Here is a 26,785-nt window from a genome sequence, read left to right on the forward strand (position 1 = left end):
GTACCATACGTTTCCGCACGGAGCCCCTCCTAATGTGCATCGGACCTCATCACGAGAAAATTGAGTTTTTGGTCCTCCCCAATTGCACTTCCGAAATTCTCCTCGGACTACCCTGGCTTCAACACCATTCCCCAACCCTGGATTGGTCCACTGGGGAGATCAAGAGTTGGGGTTCCTCTTGTTTCAAAGACTGCCTTAAACCGGTTCCCAGTTCTCCTTGCCGTGACCCTGTGGTTCCCCCTGTAACCGGTCTCCCTAAGGCCTATATGGACTTTGCGGATGTTTTTTGCAAAAAACAAGCTGAGACTCTACCTCCTCACAGGCCTTATGACTGTCCTATTGACCTCCTCCCGGTCACTACTCCACCCCGGGGCAGAATTTATCCTCTCTCTGCCCCAGAGACTCTTGCTATGTCTGAGTACATCCAGGAGAATTTAAAAAAGGGCTTTATCCGCAAATCCTCCTCTCCTGCCGGAGCCGGATTTTTCTTTGTGTCCAAAAAAGATGGCTCCCTACGTCCTTGCATTGACTACCGCGGTCTTAATAAAATCACGGTAAAGAACCGCTACCCCCTACCTCTCATCTCTGAACTCTTTGATCGCCTCCAAGGTGCCCACATCTTTACCAAACTGGACTTAAGAGGTGCTTATAATCTCATCCGCATCAGAGAGGGGGATGAATGGAAAACGGCATTTAACACTAGAGATGGACACTTTGAGTATCTGGTCATGCCCTTTGGCCTGTGCAACGCCCCTGCCGTCTTCCAAGACTTTGTTAATGAAATTTTTCGTGATCTCTTATATTCCTGTGTTGTTGTGTATCTGGACGATATCCTGATTTTTTCTGCCAACCTAGAAGAACACCGCCAGCATGTCCGCATGGTTCTTCAGAGACTTCGTGACAATCAACTTTATGCCAAAATGGAGAAATGTCTGTTTGAATGTCAATCTCTTCCTTTCCTAGGATACTTGGTCTCTGGCCAGGGACTACAAATGGATCCAGACAAACTCTCTGCCGTCTTAGATTGGCCACGCCCCTCCGGACTCCGTGCTATCCAACGTTTTTTGGGGTTCGCCAATTATTACAGACAATTTATTCCACATTTTTCTACCATTGTGGCTTCTATCGTGGCTTTAACCAAAAAGAATGCCAATCCTAAGTCATGGTCTCCTCAAGCGGAAGACGCCTTTAAACAGCTCAAGTCTGCCTTTTCTTCGGCTCCCGTGCTCTCCAGACCTGACCCATCTAAACCCTTCCTATTGGAGGTTGATGCCTCCTCAGTAGGAGCTGGAGCGGTCCTTCTACAAAAAAATTCTTCCGGGCATGCTGTTACTTGTGGTTTTTTTTCTAGGACCTTCTCTCCGGCGGAGAGGAACTACTCCATCGGGGATCGAGAGCTACTAGCCATTAAATTAGCACTTGAGGAATGGAGGCATCTGCTGGAGGGATCAAGATTTCCAGTTATTATTTACACCGATCACAAGAACCTCTCCTATCTCCAGTCTGCCCAACGGCTGAATCCTCGCCAGGCCAGGTGGTCTCTGTTCTTTGCCCGATTTAATTTTGAAATTCACTTTCGGCCTGCTGATAAGAACATTGGGGCCGATGCTCTCTCTCGTTCCTCGGATGCCTCGGAAGTAGAGCTCTCTCCGCAACACATCATTCCTCCTGACTGCCTGATCTCCACTTCTCCAGCCTCCATCAGGCAAACTCCTCCAGGGAAGACCTTCGTCTCTCCACGCCAACGCCTCGGAATCCTCAAATGGGGTCACTCCTCCCATCTCGCAGGTCATGCGGGCATCAAGAAATCCGTGCAACTCATCTCTCGTTTCTATTGGTGGCCGACTCTGGAGACGGATGTTGTGGATTTTGTGCGAGCCTGCACTGTCTGTGCCCGGGATAAGACTCCTCGCCAGAAGCCCGCTGGTCTTCTTCATCCTCTGCCTGTCCCCGAACAGCCTTGGTCTCTGATTGGTATGGACTTTATTACAGACTTACCCCCATCCCGTGGCAACACTGTTGTTTGGGTGGTCGTTGATCGATTCTCCAAGATGGCACATTTCATCCCTCTTCCTGGTCTTCCTTCAGCGCCTCAGTTGGCAAAAATTTTTTTGTACACATTTTTCGTCTTCACGGGTTGCCCACGCAGATCGTCTCGGACAGAGGCGTCCAATTCGTGTCAAAATTCTGGAGGGCTCTCTGTAAACAACTCAAGATTAAATTAAACTTTTCTTCTGCCTATCATCCTCAATCCAATGGGCAAGTAGAAAGAATTAACCAGGTCCTGGGTGATTATTTACGGCATTTTGTTTCCTCCCGCCAGGATGACTGGGCAGATCTTCTACCATGGGCCGAATTCTCGTATAACTTCAGAGTCTCTGAATCTTCCTCCAAATCCCCATTTTTCGTGGTGTACGGCCGTCACCCTCTTCCCCCCCTCCCTACTCCCTTGCCCTCTGGTTTGCCCGCTGTGGATGAAATATCTCGTGATCTTTCCACCATATGGAAAGAGACCCAAAATTCTCTCTTACAGGCTTCATCACGCATGAAGAAGTTTGCTGATAAGAAAAGAAGAGCTCCCCCCATTTTTTCTCCTGGAGACAAGGTATGGCTCTCCGCTAAATATGTCCGCTTCCGTGTCCCTAGCTACAAATTGGGACCACGCTATCTTGGTCCTTTCAAAATTTTGTGCCAGATTAATCCTGTCTCTTACAAACTTCTTCTTCCTCCTTCTCTTCGTATTCCTAATGCCTTTCACGTTTCTCTTCTTAAACCACTCATCATCAACCGTTTCTCTCCCAAACTTGTTTCTCCCACTCCTGTTTCCGGCTCCTCGGACATCTTCTCCGTAAAGGAGATACTGGCCTCCAAGAAGGTCAGAGGGAAAACTTTTTTTTGGGTCGATTGGGAGGGTTGTGGTCCTGAAGGGAGATCCTGGGAACCTGAGGACAATATCCTAGACAAAAGTCTGCTCCTCAGGTTCTCAGGCTCTAAGAAGAGGGGGAGACCCAAGGGGGGGGGGGGGTACTGTTACGCCGAGCGCTCCGGGTCCCCGCTCCTCCCCGGAGCGCTCGCTACACTCTCGCTACTGCAGCGCTCCGGTCAGATCCACTGACCCGGTGCGCTGCGATACCGCCTCCAGCCGGGATGCGATTCGCGATGCGGGTGGCGCCCGCTCGCGATGCGCACCCCGGCTCCCGTACCTGACTCGCTCTCCGTCGGTCCTGTCCCGGCGCGCGCGGCCCCGCTCCCTAGGGCGCGCGCGCGCCGGGTCTCTGCGATTTAAAGGGCCACTGCGCCGCTGATTGGCGCAAGTGGTTCTAATCAGTGTGTTCACCTGTGCACTCCCTATGTATACCTCACTTCCCCTGCACTCCCTCGCCGGATCTTGTTGCCATTGTGCCAGTGAAAGCGTTTCCTTGTGTGTTCCTAGCCTGTGTTCCAGACCTCCTGCCGTTGCCCCTGACTACGATCCTTGCTGCCTGCCCCGACCTTCTGCTACGTCCGACCTTGCTTCTGCCTACTCCCTTGTACCGCGCCTATCTTCAGCAGTCAGAGAGGTTGAGCCGTTGCTAGTGGATACGACCTGGTCACTACCGCCGCAGCAAGACCATCCCGCTTTGCGGCGGGCTCTGGTGAAAACCAGTAGTGACTTAGAACCGGTCCACTAGCACGGTCCACGCCAATCCCTCTCTGGCACAGAGGATCCACCTCCTGCCAGCCGGCATCGTGACAATAGTCACACTACTCCCTACAGTACTGGACCTTAATTGCACTGATTACTTATTCACTAATTTAGTCCCATTGCTGCTGTGTATAAATTGCACCATCGTTCTGTTGTGAGTTGCTTGAGAAAAGTCCTGGAGAGGATCGAAACGTCGCTGATTTGTTTTACATTTCTTGATGGAGGAAATTTACATTTTTTTGCACTATGGAGTGCGGATTCTTTTCAGTGGCCTAAACCCTTCACCTGGATATCATCAGAGTGCTATTGTATTTTTTCTATTATCTATCAATCTATCTATCTCATATATATCTCATATCTATCTATCTATCTATCTATCTATCTATATATCTCATATCTATCTATCTATCTCATATCTATCTATCTCATATCTATATCATATCTATCTATCTATCTATCTATCTCATATCTATCTATCTATCTATCTCATATCTATCTATTATCTTTCTATCTATTATTTATCTATCCATCTATTATCTATCTATCTATCTCTCTCATATCTATCTATCTCATATCTATCTATATCTCATATCTATCTATCTATCTCATATCTATCTATCTCATATCTATCTATCTCATATCTATCTATCTATCTATCTATCTCATATCTATCTATCTCATATCTATATCATATCTATCTATCTATCTATCTCATATCTATCTATCTATCTATCTCATATCTATCTATTAACTTTCTATCTATTATTTATCTATCCATCTATTATCTATCTATCTATCTATCTATCTATCTCTCTCATATCTATCTATCTCATATCTATCTATATCTCATATCTATCTATCTATCTCATATCTATCTATCTCATATCTATCTATCTATCTATCTCATATCTATCTATCTCATATCTATCTATCTATCTATCTCATATCTATCTATCTCATATCTATCTATATATCTATCTCATATCTATCTATATCTCATATCTATCTATATCTCATATCTATCTATCTCACATCTATCTATCTATCTATCTATCTATCTATCTATCTATCTCATATCTATCTATCTCATATCTATCTATCTATCTCATATCTATCTATCTATCTATCTCATATCTATCTATCTATCTATCTATCTCATATCTATCTATCTAATATCTATCTATCGATCTATCTATCGAGCTATCTCATATCTATCTATCTATCTATCTATCAATCAATCTATCTATCTAGGGTTTATACAGAACAATTATTTATACTGTGTATTATGTCTTTCTTATTCCAGTCTCCATCCCCTTCCTGATCTGTGAGTTGGGTTTGGTCCCTCCGGTCCATCGTGGGTTCTTCTGTGATGATGTCAGTATACGGTTCCCATCTACTCGGGAGGAGACTGTGAGTGACACCATGCTGATCAGCCTGGGCATCCTCATCACCGGGGTGACGGTAAGTCTCTACCTGTACAGGGGTGTACATTATGGTTACAGCATTTGGTATAAAGAAGGTTTATTCTGTTACAACTTAATAATAGACATTACACCCTCATCTTACCAGTCCTTACACTATTACATCCATTCTATAGTCCTTATACCATAGTTCTCACCCAAGTCCCATATAGTATTTCCTATAGTCAACACATCATTGAATCCTCACCAAAACCCCATAGTATACAGTTCTCACCATAGTCCTTATACCATAAAGTTCTCAATATGGTCCTTATACCAAGTTGTCACTATAATTCTCATAACATAAAGTACTCACCGTGGTCCTCAGACCATAACAATCTCACTATAGTCCTCTTACCATAAAGTTCTCCCCATAGTCCTCATACCATAATGTTCTCACAATAGTCCTACAACACAATGTTCTCACTATAGTCCCCACACCATAAAGTTCTCCTCATAGTCCTCACACCATAAAGTTCTTACTATAGTCCTCACACCATAAAGTTCTCCTCATAGTCTTTACACCATAAAGTTCTTACTATAGTCCTCACACCATAAAGTTCTCCTCATAGTCCTCACACCATAAAGTTCTCCTCATAGTCCTCACACCATAAAGTTCTCCTCATAGTCCTCAAATCATAAAGTTCTCCTCATAGTCCTCAAATCATAAAGTTCTCCTCATAGTCCACAAATCATAAAGTTTTCCTCATAGTCCTCACACCATAAAGTTCTCCTCATAGTCCTCAAATCATAAAGTTCTCCTCATAGTCCACAAATCATAAAGTTTTCCTCATAGTCCTCACACCATAAAGTTCTCCTCATAGTCCTCACACCATAATGTTCTTACTATAGTCCTCACACCATAAAGTTCTTATTATAGTCCTCACACCATAAAGTTCTCCTCATAGTCCTCACACCATAATGTTCTTACTATAGTCCACACACCATAAAGTTCTCCTCATAGTCCTCACACCATAAAGTTCTCCTCATAGTCCTCACACCATAATGTTCTTACTATAGTCCACACACCATAAAGTTCTCCTCATAGTCTTTACACCATAAAGTTCTCCTCATAGTCCTCACACCATAAAGTTCTCTTCATAGTCTTTACACCATAAAGTTCTCCTCATAGTCCTCACACCATAAAGTTCTCCTCATAGTCCTCACACCATAAAGTTCTCCTCATAGTCCTCACACCATAAAGTTCTCCTCATAGTCCTCACACTCTAAAGTTCTCCTCATAGTCCACACACCATAAAGTTCTCCTCATAGTCTTTACACCATAAAGTTCTCCTCATAGTCCTCACACCATCAAGTTCTCCTCATAGTCCTCACACCATCAAGTTCTCCTCATAGTCCTCACACCATAAAGTTCTCCTCATAGTCCTCACACTCTAAAGTTCTCCTCATAGTCCACACACCATAAAGTTCTCCTCATAGTCCACACACCATAATGTTCTTACTATAGTCCTCACACCATAAAGTTCTCCTCATAGTCCACACACCATAAAGTTCTCCTCATAGTCCTCACACCATAAAGTTCTCCTCATAGTCCTCACACCATAGTGTTCTTACTATAGTCCTCACACCATAATGTTCTTACTATAGTCCACACACCATAACGTTCTCCTCATAGTCCTCACACCATAAAGTTCTCCTCATAGTCCACACACCATAAAGTTCTCCTCATAGTCCTCACACCATAAAGTTCTCCTCATAGTCCTCACACCATAAAGTTCTCCTCATAGTCCTCACGCCATAGTGTTCTTACTATAGTCCTCACACCATAATGTTCTTACTATAGTCCACACACCATAACGTTCTCCTCATAGTCCTCACACCATAAAGTTCTCCTCATAATCCTCACACCATAATGTTCTTACTATAGTCCTCACACCATAATGTTCTTACTATAGTCCTCACACCATAATGTTCTTACTATAGTCCTCACACCATAACATTCTCCTCATAGTCCTCACACCATAAAGTTCTCCTCATAGTCCTCACACCATAACATTCTCCTCATAGTCCTCACACCATAAAGTTCTCCTCATAGTCCTCACACCATAAAGTTCTCCTCATAGTCCTCACACCATTAAGCTGTGCCTACAATTCTCCTTACTATAGTCACGAAGCACAGACAATGGAGACCCCCCCCCATGGCTACATGGCTGTTGTTGAGCGCAGCTGTTGGCATTGACTCTCGTGATATTTTTTTCGTTCCCTCAGATTGTATTTGGAGAGTGTCACCGGGTCAGCAGGCAGCGGAGATCAGATTCCTGTCCCAGAGAAGGCTACCTGTCCAGCATTTACCGCCAGGTGCTTCCCTTCCTATTTGGATCTGCTATCGGACAGTCACTGACTAATGCAGCCAAGCTGAGTGCAGGTCGTCTGAGGCCAAACTTCCTCTCAGTGTGTCAACCAGAAGCGCTGAATTGTACCACCGGCTATGTGGAGGACTATACGTGTACGGGAAACCCAAGCGCTGTGATGGAGGCCAGGTGAGACACCCGGGGTTGGGTGAAAGCCCAGGGGACCATCATTTCCCCTTTTTTATAAGAAATGAAACATATATAAGTGTGACGTAAAAAAGTTCAGGGTGAGTGGAGGCTTTTGAAAATTAATATCCAAAAAGTTCCCCGTAAAGTTGAAAACCACAGTATGAGTCATGATTTGTCATCGTTTTGTTAAGTTGCCAAAAAACGTAATAACTTGAGTGGCGGGGGAGGGGGGGGGGGGGCGATTCGGGAACATAGTTTGAAAAAAATCACATTTAACAAATGCTCCAATCTAAAAGGAATTTTTTTTTTGTGGTGTAGTGTTCTCTTTAAATTTTAGAAAGGGTTCTTTACATTACAAGATGTAAAATAACCTGTAAATTATGAGATTCAAAGATTCAAAATGTTAAGAAATAAATGACCATTTATAGACATAAATGTGCTATAATAAAAAAAAAAAAAAAAAAATAAGAACACTGGCACAGTGATGGGTTCTTTATGCTAAAAGCAGTAAATATGGGTTATTGTAAAATGACAATGTCTGAGCGTCTTTATAAAGGTGCCATTATTTAAATCAGTTGTAACAACAGACACATTACATCTCTGTCCTTATGAAAAGAACCTTGAGATTAATTCTTTATTAGGTTCTTTACCGTAAAAGCAGTAAAAAGTTATAAAATCATGTAAGTAGCTTGGTATTCACTGAAAGATGCCACTATACACTGTATAACATTTTTAATACCAGAAACGCATATGTATGCTTGTGTCTAAAGGAAATCTGCCCTTGTGATGTGTTTACCTTTAATAGTAGAAAGGGTTCTTTACAGTAAAAACAGTGAATAGAAGTTATAAACTCATGTAGTTACTTACATTTACTTTAACTTGTTATTATATTTATAACATTTGTAATACAAGAAACACTATATATATATATATATATATATATATATATATATATATTTATATATATATATATATATATATATATATATATATATATAACTTCAAAAAATGGTGCGGCACTCCAAATATCCAAAAAAATTACTTATTTATTCCACATGTCAATTGGCTGTGATCGAGCCTGGGGAGCTGGCACCCGTCTACTGTGGTATAGTAGTGCTGCATTTTTTTGGACATCTACATATATATATATATATATATATTTATATATATCCCCTGGCAATAGGTTTTATACTAATAGTAGAAAGAGTTATTTGAAGTAAAAGCAGTAAAGGGAAGTTATAAAATTGTGTTAATGTATTGGGATTTACTGTGTGAAGTCACTATTTACTGTATAACATTTGTAATATAAAAATACATTATATCTATACTTGTTTCTAAAGAAAATCTACCCTTGTGATGGTTAAATGCTTATAGTAGAAAGAGTTCTCTACAGTAAAGGCTGTTTCTATAGGTAATGCGGTAATTTGAGCTTAGTCCATGTATATAAAGTAATAAATTAAATAAATAGTTATATATTTTATTTATTCTTTTATATAAAGGGAAACTTTTCTTGGTTAGATCTTTTTTTTAAGTGGCAGAAAGGACTCTTCGCACTAAGAGCGGGAAATAAATGCATACTTTAAGATGGAACCAAAAATTGGTCAGCAAAAACCTGGTCTGGACAAGGGGGTGTTCTTCTGCTGGCAGAGGTTTCATTGTGCTTGTAGACAATTGTAGGAGGTATATTGAACTGGTCCAGTGTCGTGTAGACCTGTTGCCATTTCCATATGGTGTCTATTATCACGTGCGGCATTTGCCGCCACCATAGCGATGCTGTTCTTAAAGACAAACACATCTTTGTTTAAGACGTAATGAAGGAAGCATAAGAAGGGGTGGGATTTTTTCTTCATCTAGAAAACATATAGTAACCGATTGTGCTCCGAGGAACAAAACATCTATGTAGGCAAAATACATCTCCAGAGGCAACAATCCCTTCACAGTAGAATGTAAGGAATGAAGGATCCATTATCATGACTGGAGATCTGTGAAATGTTCTTTTAGAACCGTGGTCTCCAAACTGCGGACCTCCAGATGTTGCAAAACTACAACGACTGGGTGGTTGCCTTCTCAAAGTTGAGGTCTTTTGGGGAAGACTTTTCATTGTATGTAACTAATATAGATATGAGATAGATAGATAGATATGAGATAGATAGATAGATATGAGATAGATAGATATGAGATAGATAGATAGATATGATCTAGATAGATATGAGATAGATGATAGATAGATAGATATGAGATAGATAGATATATAGATATCAAAGGTAGTAATCCGCAGCACTCCAGGGATAGGTGCAAAAATAAAGTGCTTTATTCCATACTAATACAGAGCAACGTTTCAGCTGCCATGCAGCCTTTCTCAAGCATCATAGTAGTGACAAACAGGAAGTATATAAAGGTGTACAGGTGATTAAAACGATACGAGTATGCAATCAAATCATTAAGGCATACATAAATATAAGTGTACAACAACATAAGATACAAGGTAATAAAACCATTGTAATATAAGAGGAGAGGTGAATGGTGTATTAAAAATAAAACAGCAGGTCGAAGGCTGCAAAATATTGTAAACAGATCGCATAAAGTGCATAAACAATCATAATTAGTCAACATGTGCAAACTTTAAAATAGTAATCAGGTAGGCGGAGTATGTAGGCTGCACTCACCCCTATATCCATACAAGGTAAACGCCATAATGGCTGATTCATGTCCCGAGGCATATGGCGTGTGGGTAGATGGAAGCACCCGGTCACATGACCGGTTCCATCACCCCACGTCACATCCGGTGGTAGGGTAAACAATTTAGGTTGTCATGCAGGGAGTCGGGCAGGTCGATGGTTCCGAGAGCGAGGTAGGTCATGTGATAATCACATGACTCACTCTCGCTTCGTCCGCATCATCACGTCCTGGGTTCCCTTCTCTGCACAGTTGCGCGGATCAGGGAAATCCCCCCGTGTAAACAGGTGCAGTAAACGTTGTGTGGCCGTCACTCCTAGCAACACTTAGTAATGAATGGAAAAAGTATAATATAGAAAAAAAGTATAATATAGAAAAAAATGAGGTAAAGAAATGGTAAGAGAAGTAGAGGCAAACAAAAGATAAGAAATAAAAAATAATAACTAAAAAATTGAAATAAAATTAGCAATAACAATAAATGTAAATAAAAAATAAATAAAACTAATGAAAAATAATAATAGAGAAGATAAAATAAAATAAAATAAGAATGAAGAATAAAAATAACTGAAAAATAATAATAAAAAAAGTAATAATAATAAAATAATGTAAATAAAGATAAATGAAATGATATGATACAATGTTGCACATTGTCTGTCTTGTTGTTACACTGTGGCACATCCTTCCCTCTCACCTCTAGGTTTTTTATCCTCTAACCCCCGCATTGCGTGCTTGCACATATGCTGACAGGGAGACCTCTTGTACCCGCGGGCATTCTAGGTGTCCGCTGGGAGTTCAGAGTGAGATTAACCATAATCAAGGTGGGCATTTTTCGCCGGGGGGTGCCTGCGTCAGTGTATAGAACCATAGTTGTGGTGCGTTCTCCCTTGCGCGGCTATTATATCCAAAAGATAGAAATAATAAAAAAATAATAATAAGAAAATAAGAAATAAAAAAATTATAAAATAAAATAAAAATAAATGTAGAAAGTAAATTGAAAAATAATGAAAAATATCAAAAATTAATAATAAGGATGATAATGAGGGTGAAATAAAGGAAGGAAAAATAGAGTAAACAAGAGCGTGGTGTTGGGGTGTGGGTCACAAACAACGTTATTTATTGCACCATATGACAACCGAACAATTACAGATAAAAGGTAATTTTTAAAGAATTATGTTGAAAGTAGTGATCGCAGCCATCATCATCACGCCAACCTAAGGTATATAAAAAAAGAGAACAAGTGTAAGTACATGTTCATGAATAGATACATATTGATCTTAGTATCTCGTCACCACTAACCAAACTGGAAATGAGTTGGTGTATCTACTGGTTGCTAGGGGTTACGCCAAATAAATCTGTGGGGTGACCGTGAAATCTACATTAAGTCCATTGGGTCTAAGAGACCCAAGCTGATATATCCATCTTAGTTCTGTCTTCTTAAGTTTACTAACGCGATCCCCACCCCTTTTGAGGGGGGGAGTGTGGTCTAAAAGGACAAAGCGAAGATCCCACTCGGAATGACACATTTCGGTGAAGTGCTTGGATACCGGTAGATCCAAACGTTTTTTCCTAATAGTATACCGATGATGATTTATACGTGTTTTGAAATCCCATGTGGTCTCGCCAACATAGACGAGACCACATGGGCATATCAAAGCGTATATTACAAAAGTAGATGTACATGTCAAATAATGTTTCAAATTGTACACTTTTCCTGTTTTAGGATGGGTGAACTGACCCCCTTTCAGCATCAGGGGACAGTTAACACACTGGCAACATGGAAAAGATCCCTTATTTTTGACAGACAGATACCTTTGTGAGGGTGTCTGTCTGGACACATCCGATTTGATAAGTCTGTCTCTGAGGTTGCGGGACCTCCGGTATGACATCAGGGGCGGACTCGCAAACTCAGGGACTAATGGAAAACTTTCTTTCAATAATTTCCAATGCTTGGTAACGACTTTGGCCAATTGGCTCGAGTGGTCACCAAATGTGGATACAAAAGCCAATCTGGTCTGTGACTTTTTTGATGTTGTCTCATAAATGAGTTTTTTGCGATCCATTTTCATAACTTTCTGTTTGCTATCTTCTAAGAGGCGTGGAGGGTATCCACGTCTCCTGAAGTTCGCTACCATCTTGTCCAAGGCAGGTTCAATTTCTTCCTCCCGCTCAATGATCCGTCTTGCCCTGATCATTTGACTGGTGGGCAGTGATCGGACCATTGAGCGGGGATGGTTACTATAGAAGTGTAAAGTGGAATTGGAATCTGTTGGTTTAACATAAAGGCTGGTGACTAAACGCTGTGTATGAACAGAAACCAAGGTATCCAAAAAGTTAACTGTTAACTTTTTGGATACCTTGGTTTCTGTTCATACACAGCGTTTAGTCACCAGCCTTTATGTTAAACCAACAGATTCCAATTCCACTTTACACTTCTATAGTAACCATCCCCGCTCAATGGTCCGATCACTGCCCACCAGTCAAATGATCAGGGCAAGACGGATCATTGAGCGGGAGGAAGAAATTGAACCTGCCTTGGACAAGATGGTAGCGAACTTCAGGAGACGTGGATACCCTCCACGCCTCTTAGAAGATAGCAAACAGAAAGTTATGAAAATGGATCGCAAAAAACTCATTTATGAGACAACATCAAAAAAGTCACAGACCAGATTGGCTTTTGTATCCACATTTGGTGACCACTCGAGCCAATTGGCCAAAGTCGTTACCAAGCATTGGAAATTATTGAAAGAAAGTTTTCCATTAGTCCCTGAGTTTGCGAGTCCGCCCCTGATGTCATACCGGAGGTCCCGCAACCTCAGAGACAGACTTATCAAATCGGATGTGTCCAGACAGACACCCTCACAAAGGTATCTGTCTGTCAAAAATAAGGGATCTTTTCCATGTTGCCAGTGTGTTAACTGTCCCCTGATGCTGAAAGGGGGTCAGTTCACCCATCCTAAAACAGGAAAAGTGTACAATTTGAAACATTATTTGACATGTACATCTACTTTTGTAATATACGCTTTGATATGCCCATGTGGTCTCGTCTATGTTGGCGAGACCACATGGGATTTCAAAACACGTATAAATCATCATCGGTATACTATTAGGAAAAAACGTTTGGATCTACCGGTATCCAAGCACTTCACCGAAATGTGTCATTCCGAGTGGGATCTTCGCTTTGTCCTTTTAGACCACACTCCCCCCCTCAAAAGGGGTGGGGATCGCGTTAGTAAACTTAAGAAGACAGAACTAAGATGGATATATCAGCTTGGGTCTCTTAGACCCAATGGACTTAATGTAGATTTCACGGTCACCCCACAGATTTATTTGGCGTAACCCCTAGCAACCAGTAGATACACCAACTCATTTCCAGTTTGGTTAGTGGTGACGAGATACTAAGATCAATATGTATCTATTCATGAACATGTACTTACACTTGTTCTCTTTTTTTATATACCTTAGGTTGGCGTGATGATGATGGCTGCGATCACTACTTTCAACATAATTCTTTAAAAATTACCTTTTATCTGTAATTGTTCGGTTGTCATATGGTGCAATAAATAACGTTGTTTGTGACCCACACCCCAACACCACGCTCTTGTTTACTCTATTTTTCCTTCCTTTATTTCACCCTCATTATCATCCTTATTATTAATTTTTGATATTTTTCATTATTTTTCAATTTACTTTCTACATTTATTTTTATTTTATTTTATAATTTTTTTATTTCTTATTTTCTTATTATTATTTTTTTATTATTTCTATCTTTTGGATATAATAGCCGCGCAAGGGAGAACGCACCACAACTATGGTTCTATACACTGACGCAGGCACCCCCCGGCGAAAAATGCCCACCTTGATTATGGTTAATCTCACTCTGAACTCCCAGCGGACACCTAGAATGCCCGCGGGTACAAGAGGTCTCCCTGTCAGCATATGTGCAAGCACGCAATGCGGGGGTTAGAGGATAAAAAACCTAGAGGTGAGAGGGAAGGATGTGCCACAGTGTAACAACAAGACAGACAATGTGCAACATTGTATCATATCATTTCATTTATCTTTATTTACATTATTTTATTATTATTACTTTTTTTATTATTATTTTTCAGTTATTTTTATTCTTCATTCTTATTTTATTTTATTTTATCTTCTCTATTATTATTTTTCATTAGTTTTATTTACTTTTTATTTACATTTATTGTTATTGCTAATTTTATTTCAATTTTTTAGTTATTATTTTTTATTTCTTATCTTTTGTTTGCCTCTACTTCTCTTACCATTTCTTTACCTCATTTTTTTCTATATTATACTTTTTTTCTATATTATACTTTTTCCATTCATTACTAAGTGTTGCTAGGAGTGACGGCCACACAACGTTTACTGCACCTGTTTACACGGGGGGATTTCCCTGATCCGCGCAACTGTGCAGAGAAGGGAACCCAGGACGTGATGATGCGGACGAAGCGAGAGTGAGTCATGTGATTATCACATGACCTACCTCGCTCTCGGAACCATCGACCTGCCCGACTCCCTGCATGACAACCTAAATTGTTTACCCTACCACCGGATGTGACGTGGGGTGATGGAACCGGTCATGTGACCGGGTGCTTCCATCTACCCACACGCCATATGCCTCGGGACATGAATCAGCCATTATGGCGTTTACCTTGTATGGATATAGGGGTGAGTGCAGCCTACATACTCCGCCTACCTGATTACTATTTTAAAGTTTGCACATGTTGACTAATTATGATTGTTTATGCACTTTATGCGATCTGTTTACAATATTTTGCAGCCTTCGACCTGCTGTTTTATTTTTAATACACCATTCACCTCTCCTCTTATATTACAATGGTTTTATTACCTTGTATCTTATGTTGTTGTACACTTATATTTATGTATGCCTTAATGATTTGATTGCATACTCGTATCGTTTTAATCACCTGTACACCTTTATATACTTCCTGTTTGTCACTACTATGATGCTTGAGAAAGGCTGCATGGCAGCTGAAACGTTGCTCTGTATTAGTATGGAATAAAGCACTTTATTTTTGCACCTATCCCTGGAGTGCTGCGGATTACTACCTTTGATGTGTGACCGCCCTGACCGGGCTATTTCGCCGCTGGCACCGCTTTACTTACCTACTCTTTGGATGTGCTGCTCTGTTGTTATTTTGGAAATATAGATATATAGATAGATATAAGATAGATAGATATGAGATAGATAGATAGATAGATATGAGATAGATAGATAGATAGATATGATCTAGATAGATATGAGATAGATGATAGATAGATAGATAGATATGAGATAGATAGATAGATATGAGATAGATAGATATGAGATAGATAGATAGATATGATCTAGATAGATATGAGATAGATGATAGATAGATATGAGATAGATAGATATATAGATAGATATAAGATAGATAGATATGAGATAGATAGATAGATAGATATGAGATAGATAGATAGATATGATCTAGATAGATATGAGATAGATGATAGATAGATAGATAGATATGAGATAGATAGATAGATATATAGATAGATATAAGATAGATAGATATGAGATAGATAGATAGATAGATAGATATGAGATAGATAGATATGAGATAGATAGATATGAGATAGATAGATAGATAGATAGATATGAGATAGATAGATATGAGATAGATAGATAGATAAATATAAGATAGATAGATAGATATGAGATGGATAGATAGATAGATAGATAGATAGATATGAGATAGATAGATATGAGATAGATAGATATGAGATAGATAGATAGATATGAGATAGATAGATAGATATGAGATAGATTGATATGAGATAGATATACAGATAAATTAGTAATATATATTAGTAATAGAGGGGGTGATTGTGCCATTTATTAGTAGCGGGGGGGGGGGGGGGGGGGACCTCAGTCCTTTTCTTCCCAAATTACTCAATTTAAGGAGAACTTTGTAATGTCAAAAAACGATCCCATTAAGTAGGAAAGAAACCCCCCCATAATGACTGTGTGAGTAATGAGATTAATAGAAGGGAATTTCTAGTAGAGTCTGATGGGCTTCCTGCTCCGCACTGCAGAGAGTGGGGGTGATTGTTTATGGGCAGAGGTGAGTGATGGAGGGAGGGAGGAATTATCCTTACAGGAGGCGAAAAGATATGGACTTATAATAGTTACATTAACACAGAATATCTACAGTCTGTATATCTATCTATCTATCTATCTATCTATCTATCTATCATCTATCTCATATCTATCTATCTCATATCTATCTATCTCATATCTATCTATCTATATATCTATCTATCTATCTATCTATCATCTATCTCATATCTATCTATCTCATATCTATCTATCTCATATTTATCTATCTATCTATCTATCTATCTCATATCTATCTATCTCATATCTATCTATCTCATATCTATCTATCTATCTATCTCATATCTATCTATCTCATATCTATCTATCTATCTATCTCATATCTATCTATCTCATATCTATCTAATATATATCTATCTATCTATCTATCAATCTCATATCTATCAATCTCATATCTATCTATCTCATATCTATCTATCTCATATTTATCTATCTCATATTTATCTATCTATCTCATATCTATGTATCTATCTCATATCTATCTATCTATCTATCTCATATCTATCTATCTAATATCTATCTATCTCATATCTATCTATCTATCTATCTCATATCTATCTAATATCTATCTATCTATCTATCTATCTATCAATCTCATATCTATCAATCTCATATCTATCTATCTATCTATCTCATATTTATCTATCTCATATCTATCTCATATCTATCTCATATCTATCTTTCTATCTATCTATCTATCTCATATCTATCTTTCTATCTATCTCATATCTATCTATCTATCGATATCATATCTATTTATCTCTATCTAATATCCATCTCATATCTATCTATCTATCTATCTCATATCTATCTATCTATCTATCTATCTCATATCTATCTATCTATCTCATATCTATCTATCTATCTATCTATCTATCTCATATCTATCTATCTATCTATCTATCTTATATCTATCTATCTATCTATCTATCTATCTCATATCTATCTATCTATCTCATATCTATCTATCTATCTCATATCTATCTCATATATATCTATCTATCTATCTCATATCTATCTATCTCATATCTATCTCATATCTATCTATCTATCTCATATCTATCTATCTCATATCTATCTATCTATCTATCTATCTATCTCATATCTATCTATCTATCTATCTATCTATCAGTTTATTACTAGCTCAGATGACCACAGACACATTACATGATATCATTTGATGAGTCAGATATATATATATATATATATATATATATATATATATTTGTATCTTTATTACTGTGTGACTAATAGTCAGATGTTTCCAGTCACGCGTATGTTTTCCCTGTTTTCACTATTTTGGTCTCCCCCTCTGTATGAATGATGTAGATGTCCCCGTGGTCACAGTCAATTCACATTTTCTGCGTTTTTGATATTTCAGGAAATCCTTCTATTCGGGTCACGCATCCTTCGCGCTGTACTCCATGTTGTACCTCTCGGTGAGTATACTGTGTATATATCTTATATATATGGTGAGTCAGTATCCGTAGGCTTATGGTGGTTTTATAAAGGAGGAAGCCTGATATTAGGTCTGTCGTGAGATTACGCAGCACTCCACCATACGAGGAGGGAGGTTTGCGGGTTTATATTTCGTGTTAGTTCGGCATTGACTTGTAATGTTATCACTAAGGAGGAAGACAACTGTATGATAATATATAGTGAACATATGTAGCAGAGCCGAATTAGTTGTGTAGTTACCTGTAATCTCCTATGTCAGTCATGTAAATGGAGTTACAGTCCATGGGTCATCTCTGCACCTTCCAGAATGGGGGCTTGAGACCCTCGTTCTATTGATACTTGGGGATCCCTGCAGTGGGACCCCCAGAGATCATCCTGTAGGTGATCACTATTATTCATGGGATAACCCAAGACTCTTCTATGGCATCTCAGATGGTGTCTATGACAGACCAGGAATAGAGTCTATAGCAGTGGTCTCCAAACTGTGAACATCAGATGGTGTCTATGACAGACGAGGAATAGTCTATAGCAGTGGTCTCCAAACTGTGGCCCTCAGATGGTGTCTATAACAGAAGAGGAATAGAGTCTATAGCAGAGGTCTCCAAACTGTGGCCCTCAGATGGTGTCTATAACAGAAGAGGAATAGAGTCTATAGCAGTGGTCTCCAAACTGTGGACCTCAGATGGTGTCTATAACAGACCAGGAATAGAGTCTATAGCAGTGGTCTCCAAACTGTGGACCTCAGATGGTGTCTATAACAGAAGAGGAATAGTCTATAGCAGTGGTCTCCAAACTGTGGACCTCAGATGGTGTCTATAACAGAAGAGGAATAGTCTATAGCAGGGGTCTCCAAACTGTGGACCTCAGAAGGTGTCTATAACAGAAGAGGAATAGTCTATAGCAGTGGTGTCCAAACTGTGGACCTCAGATGGTGTCTATAACAGAAGAGGAATATTCTATAGCAGTGGTCTCCAAACTGTGGACCTCAGATGGTGTCTATAACAGAAGAGGAATAGAGTCTATAGCAGTGATCTCCAAACTATGGACCTCAGATGGTGTCTATAACAGACTAGGAATAGAGTCTATAGCAGTGGTCTCCAAACTGTGTCCCTCAGATGGTGTCTATAACAGAAGAGGAATAGTCTATAGCAGTGGTGTCCAAACTGTGGACCTCAGATGGTGTCTATAACAGAAGAGGAATAGTCTATAGTAGTGGTCTCCAAACTGTGGACCTCAGAAGGTGTCTATAACAGAAGAGGAATAGAGTCTATAGCAGTGGTCTCCAAACTGTGGCCCTCAGATGGTGTCTATAACAGAAGAGGAATAGTCTATAGCAGTGGTCTCCAAACTGTGGACCTCAGATGGTGTCTATAACAGAAGAGGAATAGAGTCTATAGCAGTAATCTCCAAACTGTGGACCTCAGATGGTGTCTATGACAGACTAGGAATAGAGTCAATAACAGTGGTCTCCAAACTATGGACCTCAGATGGTGTCTATAACAGACTAGGAATAGAGTCTATAGCAGTGGTCTCCAAACTGTGGACCTCAGATAGTGTCTATAACAGAAGAGGAATAGTCTATAGCAGTGGTCTCCAAACTGTGGACCTCAGATAGTGTCTATAACAGAAGAGGAATAGTCTATAGCAGTGGTCTCCAAACTGTGGACCTCAGATGGTGTCTATAACAGAAGAGGAATAGTCTATAGCAGTGGTCTCCAAACTGTGGACCTCAGATGGTGTCTATAACAGAAGAGGAATAGTCTATAGCAGTGGTCTCCAAACTGTGGACCTCAGATGGTGTCTATAACAGAAGAGGAATATTCTATAGCAGTGGTCTCCAAACTGTGGACCTCAGATGGTGTCTATAACAGAAGAGGAATAGAGTCTATAGCAGTGATCTCCAAACTATGGACCTCAGATGGTGTCTATAACAGACTAGGAATAGAGTCTATAGCAGTGGTCTCCAAACTGTGTCCCTCAGATGGTGTCTATAACAGAAGAGGAATAGTCTATAGCAGTGGTGTCCAAACTGTGGACCTCAGATGGTGTCTATAACAGAAGAGGAATAGTCTATAGTAGTGGTCTCCAAACTGTGGACCTCAGAAGGTGTCTATAACAGAAGAGGAATAGAGTCTATAGCAGTGGTCTCCAAACTGTGGCCCTCAGATGGTGTCTATAACAGAAGAGGAATAGTCTATAGCAGTGGTCTCCAAACTGTGGACCTCAGATGGTGTCTATAACAGAAGAGGAATAGAGTCTATAGCAGTAATCTCCAAACTGTGGACCTCAGATGGTGTCTATGACAGACTAGGAATAGAGTCAATAACAGTGGTCTCCAAACTATGGACCTCAGATGGTGTCTATAACAGACTAGGAATAGAGTCTATAGCAGTGGTCTCCAAACTGTGGACCTCAGATAGTGTCTATAACAGAAGAGGAATAGTCTATAGCAGTGGTCTCCAAACTGTGGACCTCAGATAGTGTCTATAACAGAAGAGGAATAGTCTATAGCAGTGGTCTCCAAACTGTGGACCTCAGATGGTGTCTATAACAGAAGAGGAATAGTCTATAGCAGTAATCTCCAAACTGTGGACCTCAGATGGTGTCTATAACAGAAGAGGAATAGAGTCTATAGCAGTGGTCTCCAAACTATGGACCTCAGATGGTGTCTATAACAGAAGAGGAATAGTCTATAGCAGTGGTCTCTAAACTGTGGACCTCAGATGGTGTCTATAACAGAAGAGGAATAGAGTCTATAGCAGTGGTCTCCAAACTATGGACCTCAGATGGTGTCTATAACAGACTAGGAATAGAGTCTATAGCAGTGATCTCCAAACTGTGGCCCTCAGATGGTGTCTATAACAGACGAGGAATAGAGTCTATAGCAGTGGTCTCCAAACTGTGGACCTCAGATGTTGTCTATAACAGAAGAGGAATAGAGTCTACAGCAGAGGTCTCCAAACTGTGGCCCTCAGATGGTGTCTATGACAGAAGAGGAATAGTCTATAGCAGTGGTCTCCAAACTGTGGACCTCAGATGGTGTCTATGACAGACTAGGAATAAAGTCTATAGCAGTAATCTCCAAACTGTGGCCCTCAGATGGTGTCTATGACAGACCAGGAATAGAGTCTATAGCAGTGGTCTCCAAACTGTGGAGCTCAGATGGTGTCTATAACAGAAGAGGAATAGTCTATAGCAGTGGTCTCCAAACTGTGGACCTCAGATGGTGTCTATAACAGAAGAGGAATAGTCTATAGCAGTGGTCTCCAAACTGTGGCCCTCAGATGGTGTCTATGACAGACGAGGAATAGAGTCTATAGCAGTGGTCTCCAAACTGTGGCCCTCAGATGGTGTCTATAACAGAAGAGGAATAGTCTATAGCAGTAATCTCCAAACTGTGGACCTCAGATGGTGTCTATAACAGAAGAGGAATAGAGTCTATAGCAGTGGTCTCTAAACTGTGGACCTCAGATGGTGTCTATAACAGAAGAGGAATAGAGTCTATAGCAGTGGTCTCCAAACTATGGACCTCAGATGGTGTCTATAACAGACTAGGAATAGAGTCTATAGCAGTGATCTCCAAACTGTGGACCTCAGATGGTGTCTATAACAGAAGAGGAATAGAGTCTATAGCAGTAATCTCCTAACTGTGGACCTCAGATGGTGTCTATAACAGACCAGGAATAGAGTCTATAGCAGTGGTCTCCAAACTGTGGACCTCAGATGGTGTCTATAACAGAAGAGGAATAGTCTATAGCAGTGGTCTCCAAACTGTGGACCTCAGATGGTGTCTATAACAGAAGAGGAATAGTCTATAGCAGTGGTCTCCAAACTGTGGACCTCAGATGGTGTCTATAACAGAAGAGGAATAGTCTATAGCAGTGGTCTCCAAACTGTGGACCTCAGATGGTGTCTATAACAGAAGAGGAATAGTCTATAGCAGTGGTCTCCAAACTGTGGCCCTCAGATGGTGTCTATGACAGACGAGGAATAGAGTCTATAGCAGTGGTCTCCAAACTGTGGCCCTCAGATGGTGTCTATAACAGAAGAGGAATATAGTCTATAGCAGTGGTCTCTAAACTGTGGACCTCAGATGGTGTCTATAACAGAAGAGGAATAGAGTCTATAGCAGTGGTCTCCAAACTATGGACCTCAGATGGTGTCTATAACAGACTAGGAATAGAGTCTATAGCAGTGATCTCCAAACTGTGGCCCTCAGATGGTGTCTATAACAGATGAGGAATTGAGTCTATAGCAGTGGTCTCCAAACTGTGAACCTCAGATGGTGTCTATGACAGAAGAGGAATAGAGTCTATAGCAGTGGTCTCCAAACTGTGGCCCTCAGATGGTGTCTATGACAGACTAGGAATAAAGTCTATAGCAGTAATCTCCAAACTGTGGCCCTCAGATGGTGTCTATGACAGACCAGGAATAAAGTCTATAGCAGTGGTCTCCAAACTGTGGACCTCAGATGGTGTCTATAACAGAAGAGGAATAGAGTCTATAGCAGTGGTCTCCAAACTGTGAACCTCAGATGGTGTCTATAACAGAAGAGGAATAGAGTCTATAGCAGAGGTCTCCAAACTGTGGACCTCAGATGGTGTCTATAACAGAAAAGGTATAGAGTCTATAGCAGTGGTCTCCAAACTGTGGCCCTCAGATGGTGTCTATGACAGAAGAGGAATAGAGTCTATAGCAGTGGTCTCCAAACTGTGGCCCTCAGATGGTGTCTATGACAGACTAGGAATAAAGTCTATAGCAGTAATCTCCAAACTGTGGCCCTCAGATGGTGTCTATGACAGACCAGGAATAGAGTCTATAGCAGTGGTCTCCAAACTGTGGAGCTCAGATGGTGTCAATAACAGAAGAGGAATAGTCTATAGCAGTGGTCTCCAAACTGTGGACCTCAGATGGTGTCTATGACAGACTAGGAATAGTCTATAGCAGTGGTGTCCAAACTGTGGCCCTCAGATGGTGTCTATAACAGAAGAGGAATAGAGTCTATAGGAGTAATCTCCAAACTGTGGACCTCAGATGGTGTCTATGACAGACTAGGAATAGTCTATAGCAGTGGTCTTCAAACTGTGGCCCTCAGATGGTGTCTCAAAGTTTGGAGATCGCTTGTCTATTAGATTCGAGCGCCAATAGTGCCTCCAGTCTCAGACTCTATGTCTTCTCCTCTATATCACAAGATCATTTACCACCCTCAGCATAGACTGGATGACTTCAATGTTTATTACAAAACACATGAAAAATTGAAGAACCAAAATTTTACCTTCATGTGACCTTCCTGTAACGCCAGATATAATCCAGGCCAATGACTAGACAAAGACTGACCGGCCTGTGACCAGTGATGGTGCAAGAGTCTTTCTTCATATATGATATCCGTGAGTCAGGATGACATCACATGCACTATCCACCATGGTATGTGTTAAAAAGGTCACGAGCAAGATATAGGGATAACTCCCAAGAGTTGGAGACTGATCACAGCAATCCGTGATCGAATAAACCCATCAGTAGTGTTCAGTTTCCCTACAATGCCACCTACAGGTGAAACGAAGTATTACACACTACACAATTTCCATTGAAATGTTTAGTTCTTACTCTTTTTCTCATAGAATATTTATTCATGTAAACTGCAATACCAGATCCAGCCAATGACAAGGGTGGCGCTGTTTCTGAAAAAAAAAAAAAAAAAAAAAGGATAAAAATTTAGCACCATAGAAGTTCTAGCAATTAAATGTTAACCATACATAATCTGTTAGCGTAAGGGTTAATCCACTGACCATTTCGGTATCTCTCTCCAGTTTTACCTGCAGGCACGGTTCACCTGGCGAGGGGCCCGGCTCTTACGCCCCCTAGTTCAGTTTGTCTTGGTTCTCGTGGCCTTGTATACGGGATTCACTCGGATATCGGACTACAGGCACCATCCATCTGATGTCGCTGTTGGGTTCCTGCAGGGGGCGCTGGTCGCTTACTGGGTGGTGAGTATTAAAAGATTGACAGCATCTCTGCACCAGACTAAACCAGAGATAGATATGAGATAGGTAGACATTGGATCCAACTACAACCTCATGCTACTGTGTTTCCCAACCAGGGTGCCCCCAGCTGTTGCAAAACTACAACTCCCAGCATGCCTGGACAGCCGTTGGCTGTCTGGGCATGCGTGGGGTTGTAGTTTTGCAACAGCTGGAGGTACCCTGGTTGGGAAACACTGTCATTCTTTGATATGAGATAGGTAGATAGATATGAGATAGATAGATATGAGATAGATAGATAGATATGAGATAGATAGATAGATATGAGATAGATAGATAGATAGATATGAGATAGATAGATATGAGATAGATATAAAATAGATAGATATGAGATAGATATATAGAGAGATATGAGATATATAATAGATAGATTTTAGATAGATAGATAGATACAGTAGATATGAGATAGATATAAGATAGATAGATATGAGATAGATAGATATGAGATAGATAGATATGAGATAGATAGATATATTTTTGATCGATAGATATGAGATAGATAGATACATATGAGATAGATAGATATGAGATAGATAGATTTTTGATCGATAGATATGAGATAGATTTTAGATAGATAGATAATAGCTAGATATGAGATAGATAGATAGATAGATAGATGGATAGATAGATATGAGATAGATGTGAGATAGATAGATATGAGATAGATAGATAGATAGATATGAGATAGATAGATAGATAGATAGATATTAGATAGATAGAGAGGTATGAGATAGATAGATATAGATATGAGATAGATAGATATGAGATAGATAGATATAGATGGATAGATAGATAGATATGAGATAGATAGACAGATAATAGATATGAGATATGAGATAGATAGATAGATAGATAGATAGATATGAGATAGATAGATAGATAGATAGATAATAGATATGAGATAGATAGATAGATATGAGATAGATAGATAGATAGATATGAGATAGATAGATATGAGATAGATAGATAGATAGATAGATATGAGATAGATAGATAGATATGAGATAGATAGATAGATAGATAATAGATATGAGATAGATAGATGATAGAAATGAGATATGTGATAGATAGATAATAGATAGATTTTTATAGATAGATAGATAGTCAGTCCTGTGGGTTATGTTGATGTTCTATGAATAATAGGTAATAAACACAGATATAATTTTAGTCTCAGTAAAATATAAACAATGTTATAATAAGAATAATAATGTCCTCCGCCCGGTCCCTTTGTGCTGAGTATTTTTAGGAGAGTGGGAATAGGAAGTGTAATCTAAATGAAGAATAGGTAAATATTCGGCTTCCCCCTGGGCCTGTGCGGTGGCCGCTGTGTATGGGGGGATGGGTGGTGGAGCAGGAAACCTCTGTGTATCCGGCTTCACTTCACACAAAGGACGTTCTCTGACCAGCACTGTCTGCTTTAGTCTGACCAGGAGATCAGGATCATATGGGGCAGGATACATTTCATTATTAGTATGAGTTTGTGCTGATACCTGCCTAGACCTACTGAAGAGAGTGAGGGGGCGGAGCATGACAAAGGGATTTAAACCACACCCCAGATAGAAGTCAGGCTCCGCCCATTTAGGCCATGCACTGGATATAACACCATTCCTGGAGTGTTCCTTTAATAATTTTATCATTTTTATATCTTTCCAGGCTTTCTACATTTCCGACATGTTTCGGACAAAAGGCTTACAGCCGGTTTCCGTCCCCCCGCGGCCTGACAGCCCAGAGACCACAGCCCAATTCACCAATTGTTAGGTGCCAAGATAAATGTCAGAGGAAAAGAGACAAAGCAAGTGACGGAGAGAAATGTCCCTGCGGGACCTGTAAGACTCCACAGACCTGGACTGTGCCCGTAATCCTATCAATCTGCGGGACCTGTAAGACTCCACAGACCTGGACTGTGCCCGTAATCCTATCAATCTGCGGGATCTGTAAGACTCCACAGACCTGGACTGTGCCCGTAATCCTATCAATCTGCGGGACCTGTAAGACTCCACAGACCTGGACTGTGCCCGTAATCCTATCAATCTGCGGGACCTGTAAGACTCCACAGACCTGGACTGTGCCCGTAATCCTATCAATCTGCGGGACCTGTAAGACTCCACAGACCTGGACTGTGCCCGTAATCCTATCAATCTGCGGGATCTGTAAGACTCCACAGACCTGGACTGTGCCCGTAATCCTATCAATCTGCGGGACCTGTAAGACTCCACAGACCTGGACTGTGCCCGTAATCCTATCAATCTGCGGGACCTGTAAGACTCCACAGACCTGGACTGTGCCTGTAATCCTATCAATCTGCGGGACCTGTAAGACTCCACAGACCTGGACTGTGCCCGTAATCCTATCAATCTGCGGGACCTGTAAGACTCCACAGACCTGGACTGTGCCCGTAATCCTATCAATCTGCGGGATCTGTAAGACTCCACAGACCTGGACTGTGCCCGTAATCCTATCAATCTGCGGGACCTGTAAGACTCCACAGACCTGGACTGTGCCTGTAATCCTATCAATCTGCGGGACCTGTAAGACTCCACAGACCTGGACTGTGCCCGTAATCCTATCAATCTGCGGGACCGTAAGACTCCACAGACCTGGACTGTGCCCGTAATCCTATCAATCTGCGGGATCTGTAAGACTCCACAGACCTGGACTGTGCCCGTAATCCTATCAATCTGCGGGACCTGTAAGACTCCACAGACCTGGACTGTGCCCGTAATCCTATCAATCTGCGGGATCTGTAAGACTCCACAGACCTGGACTGTGCCCGTAATCCTATCAATCTGCGG

At 40.6% G+C, this 26,785-nt stretch overlaps 1 protein-coding gene across 1 annotated transcript in view; it reads left to right on the forward strand.

Moving 5' to 3' along the window:
• Window positions 1–25,951, forward strand: part of LOC130367660 (phospholipid phosphatase 3-like) — a 35,861-nt gene extending 9,910 nt beyond the window's left edge. Inside the window, exons 2-6 of the mRNA XM_056570223.1 lie at window positions 4,989–5,146; window positions 7,375–7,646; window positions 17,879–17,936; window positions 23,763–23,939; window positions 25,647–25,951. Of these exons, the coding sequence (XP_056426198.1) occupies window positions 4,989–5,146; window positions 7,375–7,646; window positions 17,879–17,936; window positions 23,763–23,939; window positions 25,647–25,751 (770 nt within the window). The 3' untranslated portion in view covers window positions 25,752–25,951. The remainder of the gene's footprint in view (window positions 1–4,988; window positions 5,147–7,374; window positions 7,647–17,878; window positions 17,937–23,762; window positions 23,940–25,646) is intronic.
• The last annotated feature ends 834 nt before the right edge of the window (window positions 25,952–26,785 follow it).

The sequence above is a fragment of the Hyla sarda genome, chromosome 4 (assembly GCF_029499605.1).
Source record: "Hyla sarda isolate aHylSar1 chromosome 4, aHylSar1.hap1, whole genome shotgun sequence".
Lineage (NCBI taxonomy): Eukaryota > Metazoa > Chordata > Amphibia > Anura > Hylidae > Hyla > Hyla sarda.